The following is a 16522-nucleotide window of genomic DNA, read 5'->3' on the forward strand; positions in this document are numbered from 1 at the left end:
TCCCAGCACTGATCCTTGCGGAACACCACTAGTCACAGCCTTCTAATCAGAAAAGCACCCTTCAATTGCTACTCTCTGCCTTCTATGACCTAGCCAGTTCTGTATCCATCTTGCCAGCTCACCTCTGATCCCGTGTGATTTCACCTTTTGTACCAGTCTGCCATGAGGGACCTTGTCAAAGTCCATATAGACAACATCCACTGCCCTACCTGCATCAATCATCTTTGTGACCTCCTCGAAAAACTCTGCTGCCTCTCGCTAATACGTCCACTTGCTTCCAAATGGGAGTAGATCCTGTCTCGAAGAATTCTCTCCAGTAATTTCCCTACCACTGACGTAAGGCTCACAGGCCTGTAGTTCCCTGGATTATCCTTGCTACCCTTCTTAAACAAAGGAACAAAGTTGGCTATTCTCCAGTCCTCCGGAACATCACCTGAAGACAGTGAAGACCCAAAGATTTCTGTCAAGGCCTCAACAATTTCCTCTCTTGCCTCCTTTAGTATTCTGGGGTAGATCCCATCAGGCCCTGGGGACTTTTCCACCTTAATATTTTTCAAGATGCGCCACACCTCGGGCAAAATTCTCCGGAAACGGCGCGATGTCCGCCGACTGGCGCCCAAAACGGCTCAAATCAGACGGGCATCGCGCTGCCCCAAAGGTGCAGAATGCTCCGCATCTTTGGGGGCCGAGCCCCAACCTTAAGGGGCTAGGCCCGCGCCGGACGAATTTCTGCCCCGCCAGCTGGCGGAAAAGGCCTTTTGTGCCCCGCCAGCTGGCGCGGAAATGACATCTCCGGGCGGCGCATGCGTGGGAGCATCAGCTGCCGCTGACGGCATTCCCACGCGTGCGCAGTGGAGGGAGTCTCTTCTGCCTCCGCCATGGTGGAGACCGTGGCGGAGGCGGAAGGGAAAGAGTGCCGCCACGGCACAGGATCGCCCGCGGATCGGTGGGCCCCGATCGCAGGCCAGGCCACCGTGGGGGCACCCCCCGGGGCCAGATCGCCCCGCGCCCCCCCCAGGACCCCGGAGCCCGCCCGCGCCACCTTGTCCCGCCGGTAAGGTAGGTGGTTTAATCTACGCCGGCGGGACAGGCATTTTAGCGGCGGGACTTCGGCCCATCCGGGCCGGAGAATCGAGCGGGGGGGCCCGCCAACCGGCGCGGCGCGATTCCCGCCCCCGCCGAATCTCCGGTGCCGGAGACTTCGGCAACCGGCGGGGGCGGGATTCACGCCAGCCCCCGGCGATTCTCCGACCCAGCGGGGGTCCGGAGAATCTCGCCCCTCGTCTTTTTGGATCTCAATGTAACCCAGGCTATCTACACACCCTACGCCAGACTCAACATCCACCAATTCCTTCTCTTTGGTGAATACTGATGCAAAGTATTCATTTAGTACCTCATCCATATCCTCTGGCTCCACATGTAGATTCCCTCCCGTGTCCTTCAGTGGGCCAACCCTTTCCCTGGCTACCCTCTTGCTTTTTATGTACATGTAAAAAGCCTTGAGATTTTCCTTAATCCTATTTGCCAATGAATTTTCATGACCCCTTTTAGCCCTCCTGACTCCTTTCCTAAGTTCCTTCCTACTTTCCTTATATTCCACACAGGCTTCGTCTGTTCCCAGCCTTCTAGCCCTGACAAATACCTCCTTTTTCTTTTTGACGAGACCTACAATATCTCTCGTTATCCAAGGTTCCTGAAATTTGCCATATTTATCCTTCTTCCACACAGGAACATGCCGGTCCTGAATTCATTTCGACTGACATTTGAAAGCCTCCTACATGTCAGACGTTGGTTTACCCTCACACATCCGCCCCCAATCGAGGTTCTTCAGTTCCCGCCTAATATTGTTATAATTAGCCTTCCCCGAATTTAGCACCCTAGGTCCACTCTTATCCTTGTCCACAAACACTTTAAAACTTACTGAATTGTGGTCACTGTTCCCGAAATGCTCCCCTACTGACACTTCTACCACCTGGCCGGGCTCAAGGAGCCCTAGCTAAACTGGAGTCAATGGGAATCGAGGGAAAACTCTCCACTGGTTGGAGTCATATCTGGCACAAAGGAAAATGGTTGTGGTGGTTGTAGGTCAATCATCATCTCCGCTCCAGGACGTCACTGCAGGAGTTCCTCAGGGTCGTGTCCTCGACCCAACCATCTTCAGCTGCTTCATCAATGACCTCCCTTCCATCATAATGTCAGAGTGGGATGTTCGCTGATGACTGCACAATGTTCAGCACCATTCGCAACTCCTCAGATAATTAAGCAGCCCATGTCCAAATGCTGCAAGACCTGGACAATATGCAGGCTCGGGCTGGCAAGTGGCAAGTTACATTTGTGCCACACCAGTGCCAGGCAAAGACTATCTCCTACAAGAGAGGATCTGACTACAGCCCCTTGACATTCAGTGGCATTACCATCGCTGAATCCACCACAATCAGCATCCTGGGGGTTACCATTGATCAGAAACTGAACTGGACTAGCCATATCAATGCTGTGGCTACCAGAGCAGGTCAAAGGCTAGGAATCATATGGTGAGTAACTCACCTCCTGACCCCCCCCCCCCCCCCCCCCCCAAAAGCCTGTTTACCATCTACAAGGCACAAGTCAGGAGTGTATTGGAATACTCTCCACTTGCCTGGATGAGCGCAGCTCCAACAACACTCAAGAAGCTCAACACCATCCAGGACAAAGCAGCCCCGCTTGATTGCTCCCCTTCCACAAACATTCCAATCCACCACCACTGACGAACAGTGTCAGCCGTGTGTACCATCTACAAGATGCACTGCAGTAACTAACCAAGGTTCCTTAAACAGCACCTTCCAAACCCATGACCATCTAGAAAGACAAGAGCAGCAGGTAGCCGGGAACCCCACCACCTGGAGGTTCCCCTTCAAGTCATTCACCATCCTGACTCGGAAATATATCCTCGTTCCTTCGCTGTCGCTGGTTCAAAATCCTGGAACTCCCTCCCTAACAGCACAGTGAATATACCTACACCTGAAGGACTGCAGCAGTTCAAGAAAGCAACTCACCACTACCACCTTCTGAAGCGCAATTGGGGATGGGCAATAAATGCTGGCCTAACCAGCGAAGCCCGCATCCCATAAATGAATTTTAAAACATGACGCAGAGCGAGGCCAGCAGCGCGGGTTCAATTCCCGTACCAGCTGAGGTTATTCATGAAGACCCCACCTTCTCAACCTTTCCCTCGCCTGAGGTTGTGGTAACCCTCGGGTTAAACCATCACCAGTCAGCTCTGACCCCTCAAAGGGAAAAGCAGCCTATGGTCATCTGGGACTGTGGCGACTTTACACTTCCACCTCAAAAGTCCTTCATCGGCTGTAAAGTGCTTTGAGACAGCAGGTAGTTGTGAAAGGCGCTATATAAATGCAAGTCTTTTTCCTTCTCGACCAAAACCAGTCTGTTCCCTCCGCACCAGACCTGAGCTTCCTGAAGTGTGTACATACGTGCTCAACATGACAATGGGGTAACCGTGGAGCTGCGATTGTCACGTTTGCTTCCATGAGGCGTTGATATGTTTTGCCTCCCTTTCAAACGGAAACCATGTGAAGCCTCAAGATTTTTACAGGTCCCAACGTCGCCCTCCCAGAAATAGCAGGAGCTCCATCTCACGGGAGCTCGCATTATGATCTATAAGCATTTAAAAGTGCTGAGCTCAGCTTACCCACCAGTGAATCATTTTCCTTTTTCAGCCTGAACGATGTTTAAAGCTGCGCTTTATACTTAAGCTGACAGGGAATTAAGAACATAGAAAGAGGGCCGTACTGCTGAAAGAAAAACCTCTCCGTGCTAGAGATTCTGCATGGTTTGGCGTGGACGGGCAACTTCAGTCGGGGGGGGGGGAGGGGGGTGGTCACCAGGGTGGTTGTGGAGCAAATGTAAATGTTATATTTGGATGATAGGGGTTCTGTTTGAAACTAGACATGAGGCAGAACCCAGAGTGGGGTGAAGCCACACCCTGCTTGGTTCAGTCCTTGCTCTCTGCTGAATTAGCTGATTTCTGCCAGAGGCCTGAATCATTGACCGAGAAATCATTGACTGTGAGTAAGGATAGGATTGTGATGCCCCCTGTCCCACTATTGATGCTGCACACAGTCTGGGACCCACACATGGTGAATGTTGGGTAAGGTGCCAGAGGTATCTCATGATGGAAGAGTGGTGTTTTTGTTATGATATAAAGCCACCAATCACTCATAAGGGATTGGGTGAACATGTTGTGGGTTCATTTATTTAAGTTAGACACTCAAGAACATTTATGAATGGATAAAAAGCTTGGAGACATCAGCAGCAGAGCTGTGTGTGCTGTGTTCTGCTCACACGGGAAACTGAAACTGGATCACACGACACACTTCCCTCCGAGTGATGACATGCGGCTATCCCTTAAAGGCACATTACGCGGGACATTTAAAAATACATGCTCACAATCCGTGTGGATAGCAGAGTGCTGTGGCTCTGTTTGCTTCCTGCTTGGGGAGCATCTTTTGGGGACGCTGTTGTGTGAAATGTTTGTGTTTTAATTGAAATCAGTTCAGCCTGTTTGCGGATGGCTTAAAGGGGCAGTGACATCAGACCTGGCATTAATAATAATCTTTATTAGTGTCACAAGTAGGCTTACATTAAAGCTGCGATGAAGTTATGTGAAAATCCCCTAGGCGCCACACTCCGGCGCCTGTTCGGGTACACCGAGGGAGAATCGGAATGTCCAATTCACCTAACAAGCACGTCTTTCGCGACTTGTGGGAGGAAACCGGAGCGCCCGGAGGAAACCCACGCAGACACGGGGAGAGTGTGCAGACTCTGCACAGACAATGACCCGAGCCAGGAATAGAACCTGGGACCCTGGTGCTGTGAAGCTACAGTGCTAACCACTGTGCCGCCCATTATTGACAGTAGAATTACTAATGCTACGATTTCATACCAAAAGCCTTCCAGTTAAAATGACATGATATATATGTGATCAAGATTAAACTACTTTGACGGCACTGCGCTGGCACTCCAGATCGGAGAGATCTACTGTCAAAATCTTGGCTGTTTCTAGTAAGCATTTTAATTTGAGACTGGGAGTGGGGGGGACCTGTTCTGATGCAGTTGTGTCAGATGTTGGCCATTCTCATTCCAATCTAGCTCTGGTAATGAATGCATCTTACCTGATGGCTGCAGGAGAACGTGAAACATAGCAACTTAACCCAGTGGGCAGGGGCACACTCCTCAAAATGGTGTCAAATCTGGAACAAGATAGAGAGATGGCAAGATACCCAGTGTGTGGTTGGAGGGACTGGCACCCTGGTATACTACTGGCACCCTGGTATACCACTGCTTCGCTGAGGCTGGGGTGGGGGGGGGGGGGGGGGGGTAGGTGGGAGAGGGGTACAGGGGAGGTGATTTGAGGAGACTATGGGGACCCCAAGCCAACACCTGCCAGTGCCGACTGAAAGATCAATGGTTTGTAACAGTAAGAGAAAGTATTCTGTTGCCCCAGAGTGACATCCTTGCTTTAGGTTTCGTTGGGGATCAAAGCATGGATTTCTGTTGAACACAAATGCCTTTGGCAGGGTAAATTACTGAAAGAGCATTATACAACATCTGAAATTCTAATTTCAGCGCATCAACGCAAGGCATTACTTTGTATCCAGCATTAGGGGGAAAAGAGGTCTTGTGGTGCAGTGCAGCGTCCCTGCCTGTGAGCCAGGAGCACCGGGTTCCAGTGCCACCCCAGGACTTAATACCAAGAAAGGTGGGTTCATAATCCTTCCAACAACACCAATTGCTGGCAGTAAGAGTGGGGGAGACTCTGTGACAGCCGCACTTGGCGTGGAGCGGCCCCCCTTCAAGCTATAAGCCTCTGGTGACAGACTAGCCACCTGTTCCTGGAATTACCAGCTATGACAACAGATGGAAGCCTGCCTTTAGTGCATCACTCTGTGTGGGAAGGTGGTTAGGAGAAAACTCCCTTCAGGTGGCTTAATACTTCAGTGCACACGAGATTCACCGCTCTTGGTAAGGTGAGTTTGTGGACAATGGGCTGGGTTAATTGTTCTACTTTCCCCTTCTGCAGAGATTGGCCCTGTTACTGTCACCTCGGATCCGAAGAAATTTCAGAGGGAACTCCGGGATCTGTACGTGCAGGTTAGTGACGACTATGCTTTGAATGTCACCCCTTGAACGCTGGCCCTAGTGAATCGATAGCTGTTAACAATACATCAACAATTCTCAAGGTTGGATTCCAACAGGTTTGTTTCAAACACTAGCTTTCGGAGCACTGCTCCTTCCTCGGGTGAATGAGCAGTGCTCCGAAAGCTAGTGATTCGAAACAAACCTGTTGGACTTTAACCTGGTGTTGTAAGACTTCTTACTGTGCTCACCTCAGTCCAACGCCGGCATCTCCACATCAAGGTTGGATTGGTTGAGACGTTGCATTTATTTGATTTGCAGTGGACTGATGCACTATCAATTACCACAAAGACGAGAATGGTGGAACAATCGAGGCTTTATTGAGCAAGATGTTGTGCCTCCTGTAGCTGGAACCAGAATGGCTGCAGCACGACGAGCACACACATTTATACCCCGCCTACTGGGCGGAGCCAGCAGGCAGGGATTTACCCGTGTACCTCTAATATATGGGCAGTGCCATAATACATGTAATATACTACTAGTGGTGACTACCACATGGACCAACAGGCACCTCAAATTGTATTGTCCTTTGCAAATAGTGAATGAGTGAAATTGGTGAGAGCATTCAAATGGATGAAAAGAAGAACTTGCGTGTTTATTTTAGTGTTTTTCATAATCTCAGAATGACCCACCACCACCCCAAAAGTGGGAGCTTTTGAAATGTAAATGTGATGTGACGAGAAATGTATTCACAAATTGCCTTTCACACCAGATCTGCAGAGTTCCAGTGGTGCAAACCTCTTCCCATTCCCTCTCGTGATATCGATTTCAAGTAGGCCAAACGCTCCCTTCCCCCCCAGAAACAGGTCCACTCTTTTATTCATACAGTTGTCAAGGAGCCAAAGTGTACGTCCAGGACTCAATGCAGAAGCTCATCAGGAAGTCTTCGATTTGCAGGAGATGGCGTTTGACATGCTGTCAGTGTTCACGTGCCAGTTCCGCAGGTCACCAGCAGCAGAGCGTGGTGACGACCAAGCAGGAGTGATGGCGTTTTGTCACGAGTCCCGTTCTCCAATCCCACCTTACCAACCCCTGCCACTCTGCTACATCGAAGCTTCTCGTGGAACCCAGTGCAAAGTACACGGGAGAGATTGTGTTGGCAAAATGACCTGGAATGCACTGTTTTGAGAATAACTCTTTGAACCATGGTCCCAAGATTAATTCGCCAGCCTGACGGGGGGAGTATTTAGAACTTTGCTTCTTACAGGTCTGAAAAGAATGACTCCACAGGCAGTCTGATTGGTTTCAAACGACCCCAGTTTGCAATCAGGCAATTTTGCTTTTAGAAAAAGAACAATAATCAGTTGAAAGGACTTGTTTTGCTTCTCCCAGTTATGGATTATCTGCTGCTACAGAGGTGACAAATTTAAAAAAATTATTTTGTTTTTTATTTTTAAAAAAATTTAGAGTACCATAATATTATAATATTTTTTCAATTAAGGGGAAATTTAGCGTGGCCAATCCACTTAACCTGCACATCTTTGGGTTGTGGAGGTGAAACCCATGCAGACACTGGGAGAATGTGCAAACTTCACACGGACAGTGACCCAGAGCCGGGATTCGAACCTGGGTCCTCAGCGCCATAGGCCACGGTGCTAACCACTGTGCCACGTGCCACCCACAGTTTAAAAAAGTTAATAGTAACTAATCCCTAACAAGGGGTTGGGGGGGGGGGGAGTGCTGTGTCAGCTGGGGGGTGGGGGGCTGCGTCAGCTGGGGGGAGTGCTGTGTCAGGTGGGGGGTGGGGGGCTGCGTCAGCTGGGGGGGAGTGCTGTGTCAGGTGGGGGGTGGGGGGCTGCGTCAGCTGGGGGGAGTGCTGTGTCAGGTGGGGGGGGGGGTTGCTGTGTTTGCAGCTGTTCCTGCTTTTCTGGTTGGCATGTGTACTTACCACAGTGAGGGGTAGGATAGTCACTGATGTAGGATATTAATAATAATAATCTTTATTGTCACAAGTAGGCTTACATTAACACGGCAATAACGTTACTGTGAAAATCCCCTACTCACCACATTCTAGCGCCTGTTCGGCTACATTGAGGGAGAATTCAGAATGTCCAAATGCCCTAACAAGCACGTCTTTCGGGACTTGTGGGAGGAAACCGGAGCACCCGGAGGAAACCCACGCAGACACTGGGAGAACGTGCAGACTCCGCACAGACAGTGACCCAGCGGGGAATCGAACATGGGACCCTGGCACTGTGAAGCCACAGTGCTATCCACTTGTGCTACTGTGCTTCCCCTGTCTAAACTGTGGTGCTCAGAACTTGGCACAGTTCATTCCAAACCAGTGTCTACTAAAATGTTAACGTAACTTCCTTGCTCTTGAACTCTATGCCCCTATTTATAAAGGGTCACATTGAAAGTATTACACTTGTTTTCAGCCACTATCTGACTTGCTGTGCAATGCTAACATTCTCCCGGGAATGTGAGTGCTTGTTCTGGGATTTGAACCTGCTGCTGTGAGATTGGGGATTGAGCTTCTGGCTACTTTGAGGTTGAGCTCGAATTGGGATTTTTTTTTTTGGAAGAAGGGTACAATCCCCCTGCCTCATCAGAATTGGACAAACAACGGCTCAAACCCTCAAAAGGATTCTTTATCTGCAGATTAAAAAGGAATCTTTGTGAGGCCAATCATTAATGGGGAAACTACTGAAAGAGTTAATGCAGGTGTCATTGGCTTTAACAGACGATTGACTTTGGGCCCCACAGTCTCTGCTGTCTGACTCTGGAGCTAACGCTGTCTCTTATGGATGGTCGAATTAAATTCCGCTCAGTACCGTCTCTCCCGTAATGACAATCCGCACACAGTTCCAGCACAATTTCCTTTTGAGCGCTGGGATGCAGTTAAGCCCCAGGAATCCTCTTTGTTGCCCAGTTTGGCCCTACTCCTGCCCCTCGTTGATATGTCTGTATCTTAGTTACTTCTTCAAGGCAATGAGAGAAGTGGGACTCACTGGAAAGATTGACTGAAAGGCTGAGATGAGGCAATTGGAGGAGAGTAATAAATGCCGCATGGGCTCATGCATCGTTACTCTGCTGTATATTCTCTGTAAGAACATTGAAGGATCAATAAAACAGATGAGCTCTGAGCAACAGCAAATAAAACGGCAGATGCTGGAGAGCGCTGAGAAGATCTGACAGCATTTGTGTGGAGAGAAATATAGTTAGTAACTTATAACCTCAGGGGTCTTACCGGACGTGAACAATTCACTTCCCTGTGAACCTTGCAGAATACAAGCTCCCCCGTTAAGCGGGCGGGGACCTGTAAACAGTGTATAGTTTTATGGTATATAAAGCTGGCCAGTTTGGCACTGGCAAAGCAGACCCAGTAGGGATCTATCGTGTGGTGCATATAATAGTTATTCTAAATAAACTCGGTTTCTTTGCCGGGCAGTACGATGGCACAGTGGTCGCACTGCAGTCTCACAGCACCGAGGTCCCAGGCTCGATCCCGGCTCTGGGTCACTGTCCGTGTGGAGTTTGCACATTCTCCCTGTGTCTGCGTGGGTTTCACCCCCACAACCCAAAAGATTTGAAAGGTAGGTGGATTGAACACGCTAAATTGTCCCTTAATTTGAAAATATTAATTGGGTACTCTAAATTTATATAAAAAACTAGATTTCTTTGAACTGCTCAATGTGGACTCCTTCACGACCTTATTAAAATAACATTTCAAATTGGTGAGGTTTTGTTAGAGAGATGATGTTGGAGATAAATGTTAAAACGGCAATATTAGATTGTATTTTGCCTATTAATGTGATGTTAATTTTAATCGAGAAGGTGTAGGATAAACAGGGGGACGGTGTTAATTAATTAGGCATCTTGAGCAAGCGTAAAGAGGGACTTGTGTTCGCGGTCGGGCTGCCCTGGACAAGGAGCATGTGGCATCCCCTGGCAGGCTTGCACGGCCGATGGGTGCAGCAGGGGCTGGGGGGCATCATCAACCCCGGGAATTATATTTTAATCTAATTAAGTTTCCTTTTGACGCTTTATTTAAGTTATCGTACCCCACCAGGGATTGTTACCCCGTGTCGTTTTTGTTTAGTTTCTTGATTATTGTTTTATTTTTTAATAAGTATAAAGAGGAACTGCTGGGAAACAGGGTGTTGGTAGGTAGGAGTGAAATCTAATGCTGCACTCTGTGAATAAACCGACTAATAAGAAAAGGATTTGCCTCCAATTTAATACGTCAGCATCTGGCCTGAGATCTATTTATCACCTCTACCTGCGAGTGATATGAAGATGATAGACACAACAACTGGGAGGGAGCTGCCAAAGGCCAGGCCCTCGGAAGGTTGACGTTTTGTTGGGACAGTGGGAGAGACTGCAATACGGGGCTCCCTGTGCGATGCCAGAGTGGGGCCCCCCAGGCCATGCCAGAGAGGGGGCCTCCAGGCCATGCCAGAGAGGGGGCCTCCAGGCCATGCCAGAGAGGGGGCCTCCAGGCCATGCCAGAGAGGGGGCCTCCAGGTCATGCCAGAGAGGGGGCCTCCAGACCATGCCAGAGAGGGGGCCTCCAGGCCATGCCAGAGAGGGGCTCCCTGTGCCATGCCAGAGAGGGGGCCTCCAGGCCATGCCAGAGAGGGGGCCTCCAGGCCATGCCAGAGAGGGGGTCTCCAGGCCATGCCAGAGAGGGGGCCTCCAGGCCATGCCAGAGAGGGGCCTCCAGGCCATGCCAGAGAGGGGGCCTCCAGGCCATGCCAGAGAGGGGGCCTCCAGGCCATGCCAGAGAGGGGGCCTCCAGGCCATGCCAGAGAGGGGGCCTCCAGGCCATGCCAGAGAGGGGGCCTCCAGGCCATGCCAGAGAGGGGCTCCCTGTGCCATGCCAGAGAGGGGGTCTCCAGGCCATGCCAGAGAGGGGCTCCCTGTGCCATGCCAGAGAGGGGGTCTCCAGGCCATGCCAGAGAGGGGGCCTCCAGGCCATGCCAGAGAGGGGGCCTCCAGACCATGCCAGAGAGGGGGCCTCCAGGCCATGCCAGAGAGGGGCTCCCTGTGCCATGCCAGAGAGGGGGCCTCCAGGCCATGCCAGAGAGGGGGCCCCAGCCATGCCAGAGAGGGGGCCCCAGCCATGCCAGAGAGGGGGCCTCCAGGCCATGCCAGAGAGGGGGTCTCCAGGCCATGCCAGAGAGGGGGCCTCCAGGCCATGCCAGAGTGGGGCTCCCTGTGCCATGCCAGAGAGGGGGTCTCCAGGCCATGCCAGAGAGGGGCCCGGCACCATGCCAGAGAGGGGGCCTCCAGGCCATGCCAGAGAGGGGGCCTCCAGGCCATGCCAGAGAGGGGGCCCCCAGGCCATGCCAGAGAGGGGGCCCCCAGGCCATGCCAGAGAGGGGGCCCCCAGGCCATGCCAGAGAGGGGGCCCCCAGGCCATGCCAGAGAGGGGGCCCCGCACCATGCCAGAGAGGGGGCCCCCAGGCCATGCCAGAGAGGGGGCCCCCAGGCCATGCCAGAGAGGGGGTCCCCAGGCCATGCCAGAGAGGGGGTCCCCAGGCCATGCCAGAGAGGGGGCCCCCAGGCCATGCCCGAGATGGGGCCCCCAGGCCATGCCAGAGATGGGGCCCCCAGGCCATGCCAGAGAGGGAGCCCCCAGGCCATGCCAGAGCGGGGCTCCCTGTGCCATGCCAGAGAGGGGGCCCCTAGGCCATGCCAGAGACGGGGCCCCCAGACCATGCCAGAGAGGGGGCCCCCAGGCCATGCCAGAGATGGGGCCCCCAGGCCATGCCAGAGATGGGGCCCCCAGGCCATGCCAGAGAGGGAGCCCCGAGGCCATGCCAGAGCGGGGCTCCCTGTGCCATGCCAGAGAGCGGGCCCCTAGGCCATGCCAGAGAGGGGGCCCCCAGGCCATGCCAGAGAGGGGCTCTCACGCAACACCAGGTAATGTTTAACAAACTGTTGATCAACCTGGCGCAGACTATTGTTTCCGAAGACAGAAGGCTGCCTGAGGGAATCGCCAGCTCTGCTCATCGTGCTTGTTTGCTGCCTTTTCATTTCGCCAAGGACTGGGGCTGATGCTGGGGAAGGGATGACGAGGGGATATACAGGCAGTGGCAGCAGACAATTACTGTCCCTCTCTGTCTTTGTAACCTCGTGTAACACAGGTAGCAGCAGGAGCAGCCTGTGGAGGGCTGGGGGAAGGGGTGGGGGGGGGGGGGGGGGGGGAATGGGGGAAGGGCTGGGGGAAGGGGTGGGGGGGGGGAATGGGGGAAGGGCTGGGGGAAGGGCTGGGGGGGGTGGGGGGAGCATTCTGCTCCTTAGGGTCTTTCCGTTGACTGTGAATTTCTGCTGCAGTAGTTAATTCAGTAACTGCAGTGGCTGCCGTGGCACAGAGGAGAAGGATCTCGGTTCAAACCCTGGCCCATGCTGCGTTAGTTAATCTCTGTGTGAGAGAGGGTCACAGGGGACCTGGAGGAGAAATCAGCAGCCAGGGTTCCCATTCCTAATGACATGTCAGCGACGCCTGTGGATAGTGGGCGAGGACAGGAAAGGGCTCGGTTACGATGGCCTCACCTGGTTGACCTTCCGAGTCTGGACTCTGTGCTGAAGAGCTGCCCCCTGGCTCGAGTATGCAAGGGAAATCCAAGTCAAACCTAACAAACTGAAGTTTCGGGAAAGGCTGCTACATATCAAAGGGATGAGTTGTACATTTGTTTTAAAAGTTAGGAAATAACATTACAGGCTGGCTCATACTTGCTTTTTTCCTGTACAGGGAACATTTTTAAGTAATTTCATTATTGTACATTGACTCCCAAACCACACAGCTGCAATAAATTCTCAACATGTGGTGGAGTCATTTCTGAAAGAGGCTGAATTCTATTTTCACTATAATGGGACCACAGCACAGGGAGATTTCCTTGCTTCATCCTGTTAGCAGCCAAGAACTTCACACTGCAAAGATTCAGAGGAAAGAATGAAATACAAACCCCTAGAAATGGGTGGGATAATTAAAATAAAAAAGCGTTACGTTCCAGCCATGATGGAGAGAAGGGGCTGACGTGTGTTCATCGAGTCCCAGATGTTTACAGCATGGAAACAGGCCCTTCGGCCCAGCTTGTCCATGCTGCCCAGTTTCTATCACTAAGCTAGTCCTACTTGCCACATTTGGCCCATATCTCTCTATACACCGCCTGCCCATGTAACTGTCTAACTTTTTAAAATTTAGAGTACCCAATTAATTTTTTCCCATTAAGGGACAATTTAGCCTGGCCAATCCACCTAGCCTGCACATCTTTGGGTTGAGGGGGCGAAACCTACGCAAACACAGGGAGAATGTGCAAACTCCACACGGACAGGGACCCAGGGCCGGGATCGAACCTGGGACCTCGGCGCCGTGAGACTGCAGTGCTACCACTGCGCCACCGTGCTGGCCCTGTCTAACCTTTTTAAAGACAGAAAATGTACCCGCCTCTCTGGCAGCTCGTTCCAGATGCTCACCACCCTCTGTGGAAAAAACTTCCCCTCTTGTCTCTTTTGTACCTGTCCCCTCTTAAACCTATGCCCTCTAGTTCTAGACTTCTCTACTTTTGGGAAAAGAGGTTGACTATCTACCTTTACCTATGCTCCTCATTATTTTATAGACCTCTATACGATCACCGCTAAGCCTTCTACGCTCCAGGGAAAAAAGTCCCAGCCTCTCCTTCTAACTCAGACCATCAAGTCCTGGTAGCATCCTCGTAAATCTCTTCTGCGCTCTTTCTAGTTTAACAATATCCTTCCTAGAATAGGGTGACCAGAACTGAGCACAGTATTCCAAGTGTGGTCTTACCAAAGTCTTGTACACCATCAACAAGACGTCCCAACTCCTGTATTCAATATTGTGACCAATAAAACCTAGCATGGTGAATGCCTTCTTCACCACCCTGTCCACTTGCAACTCCCCCTTCGTAATCGTTCTATAATATGCAAATCCCAGCCATGGGCTTGAACCTAATATAACCTGCGATGAATAACAACCCCTGTATGTTCAACAGACTGTTTAATTTCTGGGAGAATTCACACTTGCGATGGAAATGGCACACTGCCCTCCATGGGTGACCTGGGACCAGTGTCAACAGGTCAAGCAATGGCGTGTCTCTTTAACCAATCTGATTTAAGCACTATGAGATGCTCGGTGTAAGAGTCTGAACTCGGAAGAGTTGGAATCATCACGTTAGTGTCACCTTCAGTACCGATAGCAAGATATCGAGAAAGGAAGGAATACTATAGAACATAGAAAAATACAGCACAGAACAGGCCCTTCGGCCCACGATGTTGTGCCGAACCTTTGTCCTAGATTAATCATAGATTATCATAGAATTTACAGTGCAGAAGGATCGAGGAGTTTTGACTCGGAGTCAGCGAGCTGGAGGCGGAGATGTGGACATTGCAACGCATCGGGGAGGGGGTTAGTTACCTGGATACTTTTATCCAGAATGCAGTTGCACCTCTTAGGCTAGGGTCTTCTGATTTGGTAAGGGAGGACAGCAGGGTGTGACTGCAAGTCAGTCAGGTAAGGGGATCAGGAAGAGTGGAGCCCCACACGCCCCTTGCAATTGTTCATCAGATTCTACAATCCTGCAGTTTGGATGGATGAGAATGGGGACTGCGGATTGGATGAGTAAACGCAAATGGTTCCATGGTACAGGAAAGCATTCAAATAGGCGGGGGGGGGGGGTTAATAGGAATATATTGGGGACAGTATAGACTGGGGGGGGGATACAGTTCTCTGTAGCCGAGAGCAAGAGTCCAGGAGGCTGTGTTTCCTGCCCAGTACCAGCGTTTCAGGGCTGGACAGGAACCTGCAGTGCACGAGGGAAGATGCAGAGGTCGTGGTTCACGTCGGTACCAATGACAAAGATAGGACTAAGAATGAGGTTCGGCTTGGGGAATATGAGCAACGAGGGGCCAAATTAAAAAACCTGCATCGACCCGTGAGGAAATTGGCATAGGATAGTAATTGGTGAGATTAGGGAGTTGAATGTGTGACTCAAAGATTGATTGGGGGAAGAAATGGGTTTTGATTCACGAGGCACTCGCACCAGTACGGAGAAAGTTGGAAGCCGTGCTGTTGGGATGGGCTTCACCTGAAACCCACTTGGACCAGTGATCTGCCCAGTTGTATATTGGAGTGGTAGAGAGGACTTTAAACTGAATAGTGTGAGGGGGAGGGATCACATGAGAGAAGATATGCTGGATTAAAAGACAAGGCTAAGGTAATCGAACATGGTAGTGATAAGGGTAATGGTAATGGGAGCTTGGCAGGAAGGGTCAGGATGTACACATTTAAGAGTGTATCACAGATAAGGCCAGAGTTGGCACAAATAGTAAGAAAATGGAATTGAAGGCTTTGTATCTGAATGCAGGTAGTAGTCATACCAGAATTGATGAATTGACAGCCCGAATGGAAATAAATATGTGTGACCTGATAACTATGTGGCTGCAAGGTGACCAAGGCGGGAATCTGAATATTCAAGGGTACTCAATGTTTTGGAAGGATAGGAAGCTGGGAGAAGGAGAAAGGGTAGCGCTGTTAATTCATTTTTAAAGAAAATAATATTTTACTGAGGTATTTGAAAATGTTTATAACAGTAACATAAACAATGACATCAACATGGTAAAATAAACATTTCCCCCCCCCAGCCCAATCTTCACACACCTCAACCATATAACACCCCCCCCCGCCCCCCCCCCCCCCCGGAATACTGCATCTGCTGACATTTTAATTTTCCCCAAGGAAGTTGACGAACGGCTGCCGCCTCCCGGTGAACCCTAACATTGACCCTCTTAAGGCGAACTTTATTTTCTCGAGACTGAGAAACCCAGCCATGTCACTAACCCAGGTCTCTACACTCGGGGGCTTCCAGTCCGTCCACATTAACAAGATCCGTACCCGGGCTACCAAGGAGGCAAAGGCCAGGACGTCGGCCTCTTTTGCTCCCTGAACTCCGGGCTCTTCCGACACTCCAAAGATCGCTACCACTGGACTCGGCACCACCCGTGTTTTTAGTACCGTGGACATTGCCTGAGCAAAACCCTCCAAGCTTCGGGCATGCCCAAAACAGGTGGACATGGTTTGCTGTGCTTCCCGCGCACCTCGCACACCTATTTCTACCCTGAAAAACGTGCTCATGTGTGCCCTGTGGACTACTTTAAATTGTATCAGGCTGAGGCTGGCACATGATGAGGAGGTATTGACCCTGCTTAGGGCATCTGCCCAGAGACCCGCCTCTATCTCTCCTCCGAGCTCGTCCTCCCACTTGCCCGTAAGCTCCTCCACCGGAGTTTCCTCCACCTCCGAAAGCTCCTGGTAAATATCCGATACCTTCCCCTCTCCCACCCAGGTACTGGAACCTACGTTATC

The 16522-nt window shown here is 51.1% G+C and overlaps 1 protein-coding gene across 1 annotated transcript in view; it reads left to right on the plus strand.

Annotated features, from left to right (window-relative positions):
- The window catches only part of LOC140399244 (hemicentin-1-like), a 492970-nt gene that overhangs the window by 26497 nt on the left and 449951 nt on the right, over positions 1-16522 (plus strand). Inside the window, 1 exon segment of the mRNA XM_072488667.1 lies at positions 6077-6147. Coding sequence (XP_072344768.1) covers positions 6077-6147 — 71 coding nt within the window.

This window comes from Scyliorhinus torazame, chromosome 22, assembly GCF_047496885.1.
Source record: "Scyliorhinus torazame isolate Kashiwa2021f chromosome 22, sScyTor2.1, whole genome shotgun sequence".
NCBI classification, from domain to species: Eukaryota; Metazoa; Chordata; class Chondrichthyes; order Carcharhiniformes; family Scyliorhinidae; genus Scyliorhinus; species Scyliorhinus torazame.